The following is an 18,710-nucleotide window of genomic DNA, read 5'->3' as shown; positions in this document are numbered from 1 at the left end:
TAGGAAATGTACTGTGATATTGCTCTAAAATATACATGTTCTTTTCATCATATATTTGTCTTATTCTTATTCAACCCGGGCGAAGCCGGGTACCTCAGCTAGACAGCTAGCTAGCTAGCTAGCTAGCTAGCTGAGGCTACCCGCCTAGCCTCGACGGGCGGGTAGCCTCGACATGCTAGCTAGCTGAGGCTACTCGCCTCAGCGAGGCTACCCGCTAGCTGAGGCTACCCGCTAGCATGTCGAGGATGGGGAGGGGAGGGGAACGGGGGGGGAGGGGAGGGGAGGGTGGGGAGGGGAGAAGAGGGGGGAGGGGATAAGAGGAGGAAGGGGGAGGAGAGGGGAGAAGAGAAGGGGAGGGGAGGGGAATGGGGGAGAGGATGGGGGGGAAGTGAGGAGAGGGTGGGGGGGAGGGGAGGAGAGGGTGGGGGGAGGGGAGGAGAGGGGGGAGGTGAGGAGAGGGTGGGGGGGAAGAGGGTGGGGGGAGGAGAGGGTGGGGGGGAGGGGAGGAGAGGGTGGGGGGAGGGGAGGAGAGGGTGGGGGGAGGGGAGGAGAGGGTGGGGGGGAGGGAGGAGGGGGTGGGGGGGAGGGAGGAGTGGGGGGGAGGGGAGAAGAGGGGGAGGGGAGAAGAGGGGGGAGGGAAGAAGAGGGGGGAGGGGAGAAGAGGAGGGAGGGGGAGGAGGAGAGGGGAGAAGAGGAGGGAAGGGGAGGGGGAGAGGGGAACGACTAGCTTGGCAAGTGATAGCAGGATTTTTACTTTTATTTTTACCTCAATGAGGGCTATATATTATATAGTCCGTGCTTTGAGCCTTCAAGTTCAACTTAAAGTTTTTTAATGAAAAATAATGCAGATGTATAACAATCCAAACGCAATTCCCGCCATTTCCACTCACGATCAAGGCCTCCAGAGTGATCGCGCCTCTTCTTCCTCCTTCAACTTCGTCTCACTTCTTTCACTCAAAATGCACGAAATTCTGCCGCATGAAATTATGTAGAGGCCTCGTCGGGGGGGGGGGGGGGGGGGATATAAGGTAGATAAGGAAGGCGTTGTAACAGAAGAATCAAAATAAACGTAGAAGCACAAAAGGAAATTGGAGCTATTCTGGACCCACAGCCAAACCCGACAAACCATTGCAATACACCCCGAACGTCTACGCCGCCACAAACTACACCATGGAATTGCAGCTGGCGCGGTTTTTTTAAACCATTGATATTAAAATAAAACGTAGCCTAAAACCACCGGGATTTTATGCTGATTCCGAATCTGTGTCCAAAACTTTTCTCCGATGTGTAGTTCTTGAGTTTTAAGCGGACATCCAGACAGACACACACATACACACACAGACAGACACTCCTCCTTTATATATAGAGATATATATATATATATATATATATATATATATATATATGCACATGTAGGCATATATACATCCTCACACATGTTTTCACATATATGCACACACACACACACACACACACGCACACCCACACACATATATATACACACACACACAGACAGACACACACACACACACACACATATACATACACACACACACACGTACACACACACACATGGATTCTGTTACGTGCTCCTCCCCAACCCCGGTCACGGTGTACCTCGGAGGGGGAGGAGGAGAGGGGAGAAGAGGAGGGAGAGGGGAGGGGGAGGTGAGTGGGAGGGGAGGGGGGAGGTGAGGGGGAGGGGAAAGGGAGGGGGGAGGGGAAAGGGAGGGGGGGGAAGGGGTTACAGACAGACAATACAAAATTGCATTACACAGACATTACACAAGAGCATTCTTACATCAGACAGACAGACAGGTAGATATATAAATAGACATGGACAGATATATAGATACGTAAGACAGACATTCACACAGACACATAGATGAAGAGATAGATATACACATACATAAACAGGTCCCTACACACAGAGATAGATATGACAGACAGACAGAGACACATAGATGCATATATAGATAGATAGACACACAGATAGATATACACATATATAGGTAGACAGACAGACACAGATAGATAGACAGCCAGATCATATACTGCTCTCCCCTCTGGGCTGGTGCTCCTGCCTCACACCTAGCTCGGCTTCAGGAAGTTGAAACCAAAGCATTCAGAATCATTGGAATCTCCCACGATGAAGCTAACTCCACGGGCCTCTCACACACTCACCGCAGGCAGGTTGGTGGTCTTTCCGTCTTCTACCGACTCCTCTCTGGCCTTGCCCCCCCAGCTCTCTCTGGGCTCTGTCCCGCAAATATTCCTACAGGTCGCACAAGATCTGCCTGCAACCCTCTTATGGGTAAACTGCCGAAATCAAGACTCTCTCCTCTCCTTCATTCCTCTTTTGTCCCGCCTCTGGAACAAACTCCCTCACTCTCTTCAATCCCACTCCACCCTCCAGGTCTTTAAAACAGCTGTTCACCACCATCTCTTATCTTCCCCCATCCAAAACCTTGATCTTTTCTACCCCCGTTAAAACACCCCAAATCCGCCTCTTTCAATATCCAACTTCTTTCCAGAAATTCCTATTCGTGAAATACCTAGTCGTGTTCATTTGCTTTATACCAAAATACCTCGTCGTGTTCATTTGCTTTATACCAAAATACCTAGTCGTGTTCATTTGCTTTATACCAAAATACCTAGTCGTGTTCATTTGCTTTATACCAAAATACCTAGTCGTGTTCATTTGCTTTATACCAAAATACCTCGTCATGTTCATTTGCTTTATACCAAAATACCTCGTCATGTTCATTTGCTTGATACCAAAATACCTAGTCGTGTTCATTTGCTTTATACCAAAATACCTCGTCGTGTTCATTTGCTTTATACCAAAATACCTCGTCGTGTTCATTTGCTTTATACCAAAATACCTAGTCGTGTTCATTTGCTTTATACCAAAATACCTAGTCGTGTTCATTTGCTTTATACCAAAATACCTAGTCGTGTTCATTTGCTTTATACCAAAATACCCCGTCATGTTCATTTGCTTTATACCAAAATACCTCGTCATGTTCATTTGCTTTATACCAAAATACCTAGTCGTGTTCATTTGCTTTATACCAAAATACCTAGTCGTGTTCATTTGCTTTATACCAAAATACCTCGTCATGTTCATTTGCTTTATACCAAAATACCTAGTCGTGTTCATTTGCTTTATACCAAAATACCTAGTCGTGTTCATTTGCTTTATACCAAAATACCTCGTCATGTTCATTTGCTTTATACCAAAATACCTAGTCGTGTTCATTTGCTTTATACCAAAATACCTCATCGTGTTCATTTGCTTTATACCAAAATACCTCATCGTGTTCATTTGCTTTATACCAAAATACCTAGTCGTGTTCATTTGCTTTATACCAAAATACCTAGTCGTGTTCATTTGCTTTATACCAAAATACCTAGTCGTGTTCATTTGCTTTATACCAAAATACCTAGTCGTGTTCATTTGCTTTATACCAAAATACCTAGTCGTGTTCATTTGCTTTATACCAAAATACCTCGTCGTGTTCATTTGCTTTATACCAAAATACCTAGTCGTGTTCATTTGCTTTATACCAAAATACCTAGTCGTGTTCATTTGCTTTATACCAAAATACCTCGTCGTGTTCATTTGCTTTATACCAAAATACCTAGTCGTGTTCATTTGCTTTATACCAAAATACCTAGTCGTGTTCATTTGCTTTATACCAAAATACCTAGTCGTGTTCATTTGCTTTATACCAAAATACCTAGTCGTGTTCATTTGCTTTATACCAAAATACCTAGTCATGTTCATTTGCTTTATACCAAAATACCTAGTCGTGTTCATTGGCTTTATACCAAAATACCTAGTCGTGTTCATTTGCTTTATACCAAAATACCCCGTCGTGTTCATGGTGTGCTTCCCTCTCTCCCCCTCTTGTCTCCCACTCCCTTCATTGTATGTTTTATGTGTCTGTGCATGTTTTCATATTCAATGTGTTAGCTCTTACTCGAGCCTCGATTCTGTTTTCAAAAAAAAAAGATAGATAGACAAATAGATAGATAAATAGAAAGATAGATAGGCATACAGATAGATAGACAGATACCTACACACAGAGATAGATATGACAGACAGACATATATAGATGGATATATAGATACATAGACACACAGGTAGATATACACACAGATAGGTAGACAGACACAGATAGATATTAACATAGATAGACAGACATAGATAGACGCACATACACCCACAGATACACACTCCATTCGATAGATAGACAGACACACATGCACCGATATATAGATAGACAGATACACACAGAGATAGATAGCCACACAGATAGATAGATAGATAGACAAACACAGATAGGTAGATAGACACCGATGAATTGAGCCCCCCAAAGTAGGTTTTTGCTCTATTCTCTCAAACTACACAATTTTCATGAAACTTGAGCACAATCTTCACCACACGTGATGTGCCAATGTTTATTCACTGCATTAGAAAAAGCAGGGTTTCAGACGCTTTACGGGAGGGTGGAGTGGGGTTGCCCTCCAAAATAGGTATTTTTTTGTTTGAAGCCTTATGATTGCGTTCGTATGATTGTACATGCTGCGCTTTCTCCTAGCAACCATTGAAATTGGTTAAAAATACCGTGATACTGTTTAAAATACTTTTAGTCGGTGTAGTTTACTGCTTTATTCTGCCAGGTGAGTGCCCAGGAGTATTGCCCAAATTTTTCTTTAACAGCATAATAGTCACTAACTGTTAAGACTGATAAGGTTTCTTGGTAAAGTAAATTGATTAAAAAAATAATTACAGAATACTTTGACAGAATTGACTGCAAAGTTTTTTTTTAACTTCCGGTACCAGATGCAAACCATCGACACTGAGCATATACACCACGTGCGCATCAAAATTAATATAACTCGAGATTGTATGAACAACAATTAATTGAAAACCCCCGCATGCACTGTCTGGATCCAAGAGCTCTTAAATGAGGTATCATTCAGCCTTGTATGTGTTGTTGTTATGACGTGTACCCTGATCAGACAACTTGCACACACACACACATATATATATATATATATATATATATATACAGTATATATATATATATACAGTATATATATATATATATATATATATATATATATACAGTATATATATATATATACAGTATATATATATATATATATATATATATATATATATATATATATATATATATATACACAGTATATATATATATATATATATATATATATTTTTTTTTTTTTTTTTTCTTTTTTTTTTCTTTATATATATATATATATATATATATATTGTTGCGGATCTCGGACGTCGGCTCTCCCCTTATCAAGGGGGGGTTAATCCCCTTGTCCTTTTATCTGGCCGACGCGAGTCCTGGAAGTTACAACGTTACTTCCGGTCGGTATTAAATAGGGTTATTGGTCGACTTAGTCCTAATACCTAATTACTAACACCGACCGTGAAGCAAGGAAATAACTCCCGCCTGAACCACGGATATGATGGGAAATGCCGAGCGGATAGCAATCCGCGATCCGAGCTGTTAACAAATGACTAGACCCGATTATAGCGGTTGCGATCGTGCCATGCTTACCCAATTGGAGAAAAGACTGATGCGATGGGATAGAGAGGAAACCAAGAAAATAGGAAGAACAAAGCAATTTATTAACAATTTACAGAAAGAAGAGGAAACAAAAGAAATGTACAAGATAGAAAGAGGAAGAAGAAGCACACGGGGCAGCCTTAAACAGTCTTATCTTATTCCCTGGACTCAGGCCCGTTCGCTCTCTGACTCGGTCGCAGACACAGACTCACGCGGGGATGGAAATGGTCGGTTGAGGGTCCAGCGATGGCGTCCACCTCGTCCGGTCCCCGACTCGTACCGAGCAGATGGATGAAGGACAGCAAGCAGGCTCCACATGGCGTTGGCGCGAGCGGACAATTATAATGCGGGGTGAATGGTAGGGCTGGGCTCTTGTGGTTACACTGGCGGCTGCGTATGTAATCAGAATAGGCGCTAACAATGCGCGTTTCTCATACGAGTCCTTTCAGCTGCGCTCGCCCCCTCAAGTTATTTGGTTCAACACTCCGGTTTATAACTCACGTCCTGTAACAATGCCAACGCTGCAGACCTCCGGTAAGTCCTGTCAATACCACTCTTTCTCATAAGTCCTTTCAATGCGCTCTCTCCCAATATGTCCTGTTGCCAAGCGCATGTACCCACAAGTCCTCTTAAATGAGCGCCGCTGCATAAGTCCTCTGGTAAGTCCTGTAATCAGCGCGCTTCCTTGCAGTCCTGTAAAAGGGCTTTGTGCGCTCACTTTTATATCTCAAGCAAGCGATCGCTCCGCGAGCCCCAAAGCCACGCCTATCAGGCGATCTTACCTCAGCCCTGGTTGGCTGGTCATCGCTTACTGGCCCCGCCCTGATGGTGGGTTGACGTGGCCACACCTCCATTCCTGTGCTCCGCCTCCTTTCTCGGGCTTTACCTCGTAACTTATGGCGGCGTTGAGCGAGCTCACGGGCAGCGAAGGCTGCGGCCAAGGAGCGTACCAAATTGGGAGGCCCATGGGGCACAGACTGGAGGGCACGCTTAATGGCGTCGCTTGGAGAGGGAGGCTGTCAAAATGGATGGAATGGGGCCTACTCCTTATTTGATTGACACAACGCAGATTCAACTATTGGAAACATGGCCTTATCTATACACATACTAATGAAATAACTGAACTCCTATGGTGACCTACGTGTTGCTTGTGACCTAACTATGGGGTGCTACCTTTAACCTTTAATGATGTCATATTTACAAGAGTGTGGGTTCTCAAAACCGCAACAATATATATATATATACGCTATACAGTCATGTGAAAAAGTAAGTACACCCCATGTAAAGTTTAGACTTTTTCAACATATTTCAACATACAGCTATTTGATCTTCATTTCACCAATATTGTAGATAAAGGTGATATAATATAACAAATATCATGAAACATTTACATTTTGTAGTCCATTGTACAATTTAAATAAACATAAATGCAAATTTCGCATGTGGAAAAAATAACTACACCCCTACATTTATCACTACTTCAAATACCTAAAATTAGAATCAGGTGCACCAGCTCAGGTGCAAATGATTAGAACATCGTTAGAGAGGATCTTGGAGGAACCTGTCTTATTTAAACCTCAGACATTTATTTTGGTTTGCTCTTTGTTGTTGATGTGTGCGGCGTCACCATGCCTCGATCAAAAGATCTATCTGAGGCCTTCAGAAAGAAGGTTATCGATGCCTACGAGTCTGGTAAGGGATTTAAAAAGATCTGCAAACAATTTGAAATCAATCATTCGACTGTCCGGAAGATCATCTACAAGTGGAGAAGATTCCAAACAACTGCCAACTTGTTCAGGCCAGGCCGCCCCAGCAAGTTCAGCCTGAGAGCAGACCGTAAGATGCTGAAAGAAGTCTCTAAAAACCCCAGAATGTCATCACGGGACCTACAGGTAACTCTTGCCACTGTTGATGTCAAAGTGCACGAGTCCACCATTAGAAAGAGGCTGCACAAATTTGATCTGCATGGGAGGTGTGCCAGGAGGAAACCTTTGCTGTCCAGAAAGAACATCAGGGCAAGACTAAAGTTTGCCAATCAACACCTAGGCAAAGACCAGCACTCTGGAACCATGTGCTCTGGACAGATGAGTCAAAGGTAGAGCTATTTGGCCACAGTACCAGAAGACATGTTTGGCGAAAACCAGACAGCATTTGACCACAAGAACCTGATACCAACTGTAAAGCATGGTGGTGGAAATATAATGCTTTGGGGCAGCTTTGCTGCATCAGGGCCTGGGCAGCTCACCATCATAGAATCCACTATGAATTCTTTATTGTACCAGAGGGTGCTTGAGGATAATGTGAGGCCATCTGTCGGAAAGTTGAAGCTCAACCGAAGGTGGACCTTGTAACATGACAATGACCCTAAACATACCAGTAAATCCACCAAGGAAAAGCTAAAAAGAAAGAAATGGAGGGTTCTGGAATGGCCAAGTCAAAGCCCGGATTCAAATCCCATCAAGATGTTGTGGGGGGATTTGAAACGAGCTGTGCATGCAAGAAACCCCTCAAACATCGCACAGCTGAAAGAATTATGCATGGAGGAATTGGCAAAAATTTCTCCCAGTCGATGTCAGAGACTGTTAGACAGTTATAAGAAATGCCTACTTAAAGTTGTTTCTGCCAAAGGGGGGCAATACCACCGATTAGAGCCAAGGATGTACTTACTTTTTCCACATGCGAAATTTGCATTTATGTTTATTTAAATTATACAATGGACTACAAAATGTAAATGTTTCATGATATTTGTTATATTATATCACCTTTATCTATCAATATTGTTGAAATGAAGATCAAATAGCTGTATGTTCAAATATGTTGATAAAGTCAAAACTTTACATGGGGTGTACTTACTTTTTCACGTGACTGTATATATATAAGGATAGATGGATTTCTTTTGAAATTTGCATTCAAGTGATGTGTGTAAATTCTGGAAATGATTACAGCACAATTTGTTTGATGTTGTTTTTCTGCTGTAATGCATTTAATATGGCCATGGTCTGCCAACAGCAATCGACCTCATCACAAACTTGCTGCAGGTGCAGATGAGGAAACGTTACAGTGTGGACAAGTCTCTGAGTCATCCTTGGCTTCAGGTATGAGCACACCTGTGTTTTTTTCTTTTTTAACCTCCTCCCCCACCCCCAACCCACAAAGCATATAGCATGCTTTTGATTTTATACCCTTACGCTGCCTTCCAATGCAATCTTAACTCGTGCATTACACTTCATTTTACCGCAGGTTCTGCGATATGTTTTCAGGTTAAATAATAATAATGATTTATACCATGTACCCCTGTCATATATATGCGATACCCATACAATGACAAGTACTTTGACAGTGCGTGCTGAGAAAATTTCATTGAAAAATAAATGGATTCATTGTGAATGGAGAAGAGAGCCTGAAAACAGCATTTGGTGATGAAATGAAATGAGAAAATTTAACGAGTGGCCTCGTTGAAACTATCCATAACCAAGCTTCAGATACTCACAAAACTTTAAACAGATTCAATGAGGGTGCGGATTGCAGTTGGGTAAAAGGTGTCGTGCAAGCGATTACAGTTGCTTTTGATGGAACGATAACGTGAACTCATCTCGGATGATAGCTTTTACTGTTTTTGCTACTAGACCGGAGTACAGGCCCTCGATGGAAGGCAGATCACACCCAATCATTTTACAAGCAGTCTTTACTGTCCTGTCGAGTTTGGATTGGTTGTGCCGCGTCGAGCTGCCACACCAAACAGTGAAAGACAGTGTAAGGACACTCTATAACTGTGCGATAAAACTTGATCAACACAAGATGGCCGACACCGAAACCTTTCAACCAAAACTTTTCTGTGTGGCGTCGTATTGTGGCATCGTCTTGTGGCGTCGTCTTGTGGCGTCGTCTTGTGGCGTCGTCTTGTGGCTTCGTGTTGTGGCGCCATGTTGTGGCGCCGTCTTGTGGCGTCGTATTGTGTCATCGTATTGTGGCATCCTATTGCGGAGTCGTATTGTGGTATCATTCCTACCTTGTTTGGTTGTTTTTTTGAGATTTCATCCCTCCATGTTTTACATTTTATTTTAATGTTTCTTTTCTTATTTTATATTGTGATGGCTGGGTTCATTGAAGAATTGAGAGACAAAGGCCCTGTGGCCACAAAATACTATAACAATGGAAAGGGAAGGGTAACTAGATCAGGGTTGTAGTCCAGCCGGTATTCATGAGCTTCAGATGGATCAAAATGTGCAATCATGATATTCAGATGGATCAAAATGGGTACTCATGAGATTCAGAAGGATCAAAATGGGTATTCATGAAATTCAGAAGGATCAAAATGGGTATTCATGAGATTCAGATGGATCAAAATGGGTATTCATGAGATTCAGATGGATCAAAATGGGTATTCATGAGATTCAGATGGATCAAAATAGGTATTCATGAGATTCAGATGGATCAAAATGGGTATTCATGAGATTCAGATGGATCAAAATGGGTATTCATGAGATTCAGAAGGATCAAAATGGGTATTCATGAAATTCAGAAGGATCAAAATGGGTATTCATGAGATTCAGAAGGATCAAAATGGGTATTCATGAAATTCAGAAGGATCAAAATGGGTATTCATGAGATTCAGAAGGATCAAAATGGGTATTCATGAAATTCAGAAGGATCAAAATGGGTATTCATGAGATTCAGAAGGATCAAAATGGGTATTCATGAAATTCAGAAGGATCAAAATGGGTATTCATGAGATTCAGATGGATCAAAATGGGTATTCATGAGATTCAGATGGATCAAAATAGGTATTCATGAGATTCAGATGGATCAAAATGGGTATTCATGAGATTCAGAAGGATCAAAATGGGTATTCATGAGATTCAGAAGGATAAAAATGGGTATTCATGAGATTCAGAAGGATAAAAATGGGTATTCATGAGATTCAGAAGGATCAAAATGGGTATTCATGAGATTCAGAATGACCAAAATGGGTATTCATGAGATTCAGATGGATCAAAATGGCCTTGCGACCAAAGTTGATCCAAAAAATAGTTGGTGGTTGAATTATATTCACTAATATGTAAATCCCATTCAATTTTCAAGTCAATCGGAAGAAAATTCATTATTTTAGAAATTAGAAATTGTTCTTGACCTTTAGTCTATGTTGACCTCTTGGCCTATGCTGCTCTCAAAAATAGTTAGTGGTTGAATTCAGTTTGCTGATTTGAAAATCCTATTCAAATTTCAAGTCAATCGGATGAAAATTGAGGATTTTAGAAATTTGAAAAAAAAAGTGATGGGGCTTTGGCCTATATTGACCTTTTGGCTTATGCTGATCTCAAAAATTGTTGGTGTTTGAATTCAGTTAGCCGATATGAAAATCACATTCAAATTCCAAGTCAGTCGGATGAAAATTGAGGATTTTACAAATTTGAAATTGTTGATCTTTGGCCGATGTTCATCTTTTGGCCTATGCTGATCTCAAAAATTGTTGGTGTTTGAATTCAGTTAGCCGATATGAAAATCACATTCAAATTCCAAGTCAATCGGATGAAAATTGAGGATTTTACAAATTTGAAATTGTTGATCTTTGGCCGATGTTCATCTTTTGGCCTATGCTGATCTCAAAAATAGTTGGTGGTTGAAAAATAGTTGGTGAACCGATATGTAAATCCTCTTCAAATTTCAAGTCAATCAGATGAAAATTGAGGATTTTAGAAATTTGAAAAAAGTGGTTGACCTTTGTCCTATGTTGACATTTTGAGCTCAAAAATATGTAGGATGTTGTCAGACCATAAACTCTACCATTTGGTGAAGTTTCATGAAGATTGGTTTAAAATTGTGACCTGTAGGCAAGTATAAGTGAGCGGACAGACAAACACACAAACACACACAAACCGGAGTGATCAACATACTTGCAAAAAAAACAATTTTTTGGCCAAGTAACAAACAGACAGGGGTGAAAACATAACCCCTCCATCCACCTTTGGTGGCGGAGGTAATAATCAAAGCCATTGAATGTGGTGATTTTGGTGGCAAAACTCGACAGACCTTTTACCTATATTATGGTCCATGGAATGCTCGTGCAAGCTTCGTGCCATTAGTGGCGTTAGAGGGTCAACGTGCACTGAGTTTGGCTATAAAGAAGCTACTTAGCCTTTCTGGAATGGTTTCTAATGACAGATTGACCTTCGAAACGTTGGTGGAGCGACCTAATTCATCATGTGCATTACATACTGCATAATCCAGGAACGCTTATGTTTTGGAGGTCAACAACAACCCCTTCTGAAATCACTGCTGCACCAAATATGCATGATTTTCTAAATTTTCGTCATGTGAATTTTTTCTAGTCATTCATGCGATGTGATCATAACTACCAAGTTCAGTGAATTTCTGCCTAACTGTTTAGGGTGAGATAGTGTGACAGACGGACCGACAGATGGAGCTGATTACAATATACCCCCGTTTTTAGCTCACCTGTAAAAAAAAATTTCAGGTGAGGTATTAGCATCATGCTGTGTCCGTCAGTGAATCAGGCTGTATGTAAACACTCTGAACCTTCTCTCTGTAACGACACACATGATTTTGATGAAACTTGACCACAACCTTCACCACCCATGACTGACTAAAGTTTGTTCACTGCATTAAAAACAATCAGGGGTTTGCCCCCAGAATAGGTATTTACTTTCTTCTGTGAAACTACACACACGATTTTGATGAAACTTGACCACAACCTTCATCTGATGGTACGTATCTGATGTATCTGATGGTACGCACTTCTTAAATCCAAGGTGCTGAATACGTGGTACTTAGCCACGTCACGTACCATATCACCCATTTTGGGCAAGGGATAGCGTCAAGCTGTGTGAATCTATTAATAGTCTGCGAATAATCCATGACCATGCGCTCCGCATGATTAGCCGTATGCACAACGAGCACTTGGGCCCTCCACGGAGAACTACTACGCTCTATCATGCCATCACGCAGCAATCGTTTAGTCTCATCAGAAATGAATTGCATGTCAGCGCGAGTGTACCGTCTCGACTTTATGGTCTGCGGCTTACAGTCAGCAGTTAAGCTCGGAAATAAAGCAGGTGGCTCGATAGCCATCTCGGCCAAACCGCAAACAGAAAGGGTATTCTCCCTGACTCCGAATCACGTTTCCAACCGCATCATGTCCCAACAGCACATCAGCGCATAAATTCGGCATTATCATGAGTTTTACATCGGGATACACAATGTCATTAACTTCCAAGTTAACAATACACCTTAGTGTGAATCCACAAGCCTGCAGACGCCATGTAGATTTGCTGCGTAGCTGAGCCGACCGTCCATCCGTGACATCGAACCAGCGCTCAACAGACATAGCTCGCGCTGCTGCCTGTGTCTATCAGTGCATCGGCGGCTTTCCCCTCGACGAGCACTGGAAGCACCACGCCGGAGAGGCTACGAGACAGGCCCAGTCCGCGGAGCGGGCGAGCCGCGAAGTGTTAGTTCCCGCGAGGGTACTACGTCGCGTCTTCATTGAGTGACAAACCTTCGCAAAATGCCCTTTTTTCCACAAGTATGACACAGCGCTTCCTTGGCGGGACAAAGAGCCCGTGCGTGCCGACGATTTCCGCAGAAATAACATTTTGCGTTCTCGGCAGGGGAGACAGCAGCCGTAGTACTGATACCTTCCTCTTCGGGTGTCGGCAGAGCGGCGGTGGCTCCCGGTGCAGCCGCGGCACCCACAAGGGATCGCTCGGCATTAGGAGGCATCTCCGCGTAAGCCTCAGCGGTTGCTCCTGCTGTTATAAAAGGCCGTCGTATGCCTCGGAGCGAGTCTGGGTGAGCTGTAGGACTCGAGCTTGATCGTATGCATCTTGGAGCGTCATAGCTGTTTTCTCCAGTAATCTTAGCCGTATCGCAGGTGACGTGAGGCCAGTCACAAAGGCATCTTGCATCAGATCATCAGCTGTCTCAGCGGCCGTTCGAGCCTCAGTCATGCAGTGTTTCCCGAGTCTTCTCAATTCCTGAAGATAACGTTCGAGAGGCTCAGAGGGATCCTGTCGCCTAGTAGCGAGCATGTGTCTCGCATACAAAGCACTACAAGGTTTTATTTAGATTTCCCTCAAGGCTTCCATGGTGGTCTCATAATTCTCACAATGTGAAATGTAATCGAAAACGGTGTTGGAAACGTGACAGGTGAGCACAGAAAGTTATTGCACCCCTGTAATCTCCGGAACCGTGGCAATATAATTAGTCAGGGCCTGAAGCCAGTGTTACCATTGGCTCACAGCATCCGCCGCCTGAGGGTCTCCGCAGAACTTCTCGAGTCTCAGTAGCTTGTCCATGGCTCCGAGCAAAGGAGATGATTTCAATCAAAAAATGTAATGATTTCAATTACAAAACTCCTTTGAGATAACGAGTTTTATTCAAATCGATCTTCCACATCATCTACAAAACATCATCACATATTAGCAGGAAATTATATATAAAACCCTATACTAAGCAAGCCATACAAAGATGCGTCATATAAACCTACCAGCTCGGATTCGTCACGAAAGACAGACAGCTCCCTTGCGCTCAGGCCAACCCTCTTATAGCACATTGCTTATCTCACTGCCAGAGAGGGAACTGCAACGGGTCTTAACCTTTATATTTCATTACAATAGGTATTCACTTTCTTCTGTGAAACTACATACACGATTTTGATGAAACTTGACCACAGCATTCACCACCCATGGTGGACTAAAATTTGTTCACTGCATTAAAAACAATCAGGAGTTTTCCCCCAGAATAGGTATTCACTTTCTTCTCCGTTACAAATTTGTGGGTCATGCATGTCGACGTTCCCTGGTTCTACCAAGTGAGCCCAAGGGCATTGCCCCTATTTATTTATTTTTAAACATGGGGATAACTAGAATCTTCAAGAGTAACACAGTTGCAGTGATGATTGAATAGAAAGGCAATAGAAGTGTGGAAAAAGAAAGGATTTGGACAAAACACAAAGAGAAACCTGAAGAGATTAGAATGAGGTAATGTACAAGAGAAACTATTCTACATGGGTAAGAAAATGGCGCAGAGCCAAAATACAAGACTCCGCCATGAGCACAAACTGCAGAGTGGGGTAAAAGAGAGAAAGTTCCCAAAGCCAGTTTTGGACATTTGGGTGAAAAGTGTAACACAACATGTTTGTGTGAATGTTAATTCCCTATGTATAGTGCATTCGGTGCTGTGATTACTTTTATGATCTCATAATAAATGGCTGCCATCTGATTTCTCTTATTGCCTCATTACAGGATTTCCAAACATGGCTGGACCTGCGAGCTTTGGAGGCACGGCGCGGTAAGCGCTACCTGACACATGAGAGTGATGATGCGCGATGGGAACAGTACGCTCACGCACGGTCCCTTGTACTTCCGCCTGGTCTTGCCGACTCGCGCTCTTCCACTGGCTTTGTCATGGAACAAGATGATAGTGAGCCTGAAGAGCGAATCACCAAACTCTGAACCCTGGCGGCCTTCACCCTGATGGCCTTCACCCTGACGGCCTTCACCCTGAGGCAACCTTCACCCTGGGGCAGCTTTCACCCTGGGGCAGCCTTCACCCTAGGGCAGCTTTCACCCTGGGGCAGCCTTCCCCTGGGGCAGCTTTCACCCTGGGGCAGCCTTCACCCTGGGGCATCTTTCACCCTGGGGCAGCTTTCACCCTGGGGCAGCCTTCACCCTAGGGCATCTTTCACCCTGGGGCAGCCTTCACCCTGGGGCAGCCTTCCCCTGGGGCAGCTTTCACCCTGGGGCAGCCTTCACCCTGGGGCATCTTTCACCCTGGGGCAGCTTTCACCCTGGGGCAGCCTTCACCCTAGGGCATCTTTCACCCTGGGGCAGCCTTCACCCTGGGGCAGCCTTCACCCTGGGGCAGCTTTCACCCTGGGGCAGCCTTCACCTTGGGGCAGCCTTCACCCTGGGGCAGCCTTCACCCTGGGGCAGCTTTCACCCTGGGGCAGATTTCACCCTGGGGCAGCTTTCACCCTGGGGCAGCCTTCACCCTGGGGCAGCCTTCACCCTGGCGGCCTTCACCCTGGGGCAACTTTCACCCTGGAGCGGCCTTCACCCTGGGGCGGCCTTCACCCTGGGGCGGCCTTCACCCTGGCCATGATCCCAACACTTGCACTTGGCTGGAGGTTGTGGTTGTGGCTGGTTACTCATGCTACCACTTCACGTAGTATTCAACTGGATGAGTTGAAATTGGATGCATCACCAAGTGGTTGACCCTGTCAGCTGTATCTATCACTGAGTGATAAACGATGTTGGGTTCTTTCTGTCCTTGGGAGCCAATGTACTTGAAAACATTGCACCTTATGGTGAATGTGAGGAGACAAGGGCTGCTTTGGTTTACATATATGATTCCACTGCAGTGCTCTGTGAGTGCTTTGTTTACAATTGCTGGTCTCCTGGACAACCTATTGCCATGGTGACATAATCGTCAGTGCCTTTGTGTATGCATTTTATACATTTTGTCAAACAAGTTTGTTTCCTTGTGTTACGGGATGCACATGTTTTATTGTAATTATATGGGAGTAGTGCGGTTGAAAGATTACGATGTTTTAAGCTGCATATCGTGTGCTGCAGGAAGCTGAGACAAAGCTGCCCCGTTCTCTCTGTGGCTCACTCCATGATCTTTCTCTCAGCTCTTTATCCTTACTAAGTAGAAGGAATAAAACAGTAAGAAGATGTCACAAATAAGGGGACCATGACAGTAATGATGTGACAACCTGTTCAACACAAATACAAATGTTTATTGTTCATGTGACCATTCACTGTAAAACTTTTTGGCCTTGTCTGTCACTTTTTAAGTGCAAACTCTCAATGTGCCATTGCTGATAAATTACTGTAACACTTTGTGTTATTGAAATCCTTTAACATGAGAGCTTTGCAAGTTTTTGAATTTTTTTTCTTCATGAGGTCAGGCTCATTTAAGAGAAAGGTGATGGAGGGTATGAACCAATAAGCAGGGGAATGAATGAACAGCAAAAGAGGAGAAAGATGAGAGGAGGAAGCACTGTAACCTGCAAGTAAGAGAGTTGGGTTACGAAGGATTCATGGAAGTAATCAATATTGTGGGTAAGGATGGGGTACTGGGGTAGTGCGTCACCTGCTTGAAGCCCTAGGGGAGGGAGTCGTGAGATAGGATGGGAGAAGTGAGGAACAAAACAGGTGAGATGTGCTGTCATCCTGCATTTTAGGCAGTTTAACCAGGAGGATGTTGATGGAGGAACATTTACATCCTCAAGTTTCTGGGGATGGTCTGAGGACTCAGAGGGCAGATGCAGATAGATTGGAGAGGCTACCGATCTGCCTGCAATATGAGAGCAACAGACCATGAGCTTTGACCTCATCATGGGAGATTCCATGAATGTTGAGAGTTTTATATTCCACAACATCCAGGAGAGACAGATGTGATGCTGACACCATCCCATATAGAATAATAGCACTCCATTGAGGTATGGACAAACGCCTGATAGACACTCTATGTCTGAGTTTCCAAAGAAAGACTTGTTACAATGGAGGACACTCGTTCTGCGACTAGCTTTGGAGGCTTTGCTGGACGGTTGCCCCAAACAATGCCTGATGCTGAGGTACAGAATTTCAAGAGACTGAACCTGTTTCCAATAGGTGTGTGCGTGTGACAATCCTTCCAGTGTCAGGGTTTAAGGACGTGTTCCATGTATCAGACCGGTATCTAATGCATTCTAATCATTCTCACTTGCAGATCAGAAGAGGGTGACGTTGTGGTTATTTGGTGACGTCGTGGTTATTTGGTGACGTCATGGTTATGTGCCGATCAGTGGAATGGGGGTACGATACAACACCATCTGGAGTCGTCTGCAAAAGGGATTAGAAGAGCACTCGGTAGAGAGCATGCCTCCGCCAGGCTGAACAGTTTATGGTTTGTATCCCACTGATAGGTCGGATCTGGGTTCGGACCAGAACCAAAATCTAATTGGATGGTTCTTGTCACCGAACCAACTCGTCCACCAAGTTTAGTCATAACTCGTCCATAACGTTTTCAAATATTATGTTATTTATCGTTTTTTGGCCCTATCTCTCAATGGTGAAAAATAACTTTCAAATGCTAGTAGCCGAATCCGGATCTTCACCAAAGTCTAATCATTTCGTCCTTGTCACACACCCAAGCGGTCTGCCAAATTTCGTCGAAATCCGTCCATAACTGTTTGAGATATCTTGTTCACAGTCAGACAAACAAACTGACGGGCAAAAACAACCTCCATCCACCTTTGGTGGCGGAGGTAAAGAGGTTTCCAGAGCATTGGAGAGGTGAAGAATAAGACAGGGCCCAATACTGCTTTTTTAGGCATTCCAGAGGAGAGAAGGTGCATCCATTGATAGCAATGCATTGACTGTGAGTGGAGGAAGTCGGAAATGTAGAAGGTAGGTAGCTTTTTATGCCACCGCAGATCTTGTCAAACAAAGCAGAATGCCAGACTGTGTCGAATACCCAATATATATCCAAGGAGACTTTCCTTCTTTGAAATTTAGGACTGATCCAACCATTGCTGATAGAGGAGCAGCAGCATGTCCATGGGTGGAGTGATCAGGCTGTTTGACAACAGGAAAGTCGACATCAGCAGCAATGATGGATTCCGCAACTTAGCTTATCAATAAAAGTGAGTTAACTGGTCGATTTTGGTGAACATCTGAATATGGATTCGCATATGAGAATTATTTAATTTCTAAGTTATTCTTCACCATTGAGAGATCGGGCGAAAAGCGTTTTGCTCGTAGGATATCCTCAAGATATGTGTATTCACCTGTGTGCTGTCTAGCCTGGGTTCTAATCTCAGCCCAGATATAAACCGTCATTCCGGTGTTCCACAGGCAGGACGATTCATTATTTTCTGTGTCATTCCTCGGATGGATGTTGAGCCGGGCATCTCGTCTGCCAGCATTGGCTGGTAGATGTCAAAAATACGATAGTGCTCAAGAAGAGTAGGTGGGATATCACCAAAAAATACTCTGACCAAATTCCAAATTCCTGTATCTAATCTAGGGGGCACTACCATCTGCACAGCTGTGCCACCACCAAATGATGCGACCAGCAGCCATGTGCTGC

The 18,710-nt window shown here is 43.7% G+C and overlaps 1 protein-coding gene across 1 annotated transcript in view; it reads left to right on the top strand.

The window, feature by feature from the left end:
* LOC137434817 (serine/threonine-protein kinase D1) overlaps positions 1–16,503 on the top strand; it is a gene marked incomplete in the record, with an annotated part of 259,878 nt that extends 243,375 nt beyond the window's left edge. Inside the window, 2 exon segments of the mRNA XM_078785044.1 lie at positions 8,622–8,707; positions 14,876–16,503. Coding sequence (XP_078641170.1) covers positions 8,622–8,707; positions 14,876–15,085 — 296 coding nt within the window.
* Between the last annotated feature and the right edge of the window lie 2,207 nt (positions 16,504–18,710).

The sequence above is a fragment of the Myxine glutinosa genome, chromosome 9, assembly GCF_964187855.1.
Source record: "Myxine glutinosa chromosome 9, kmMyxGlut1.1, whole genome shotgun sequence".
Lineage (NCBI taxonomy): Eukaryota > Metazoa > Chordata > Myxini > Myxiniformes > Myxinidae > Myxine > Myxine glutinosa.
This window is presented reverse-complemented; position numbering and strand designations above follow the sequence as displayed.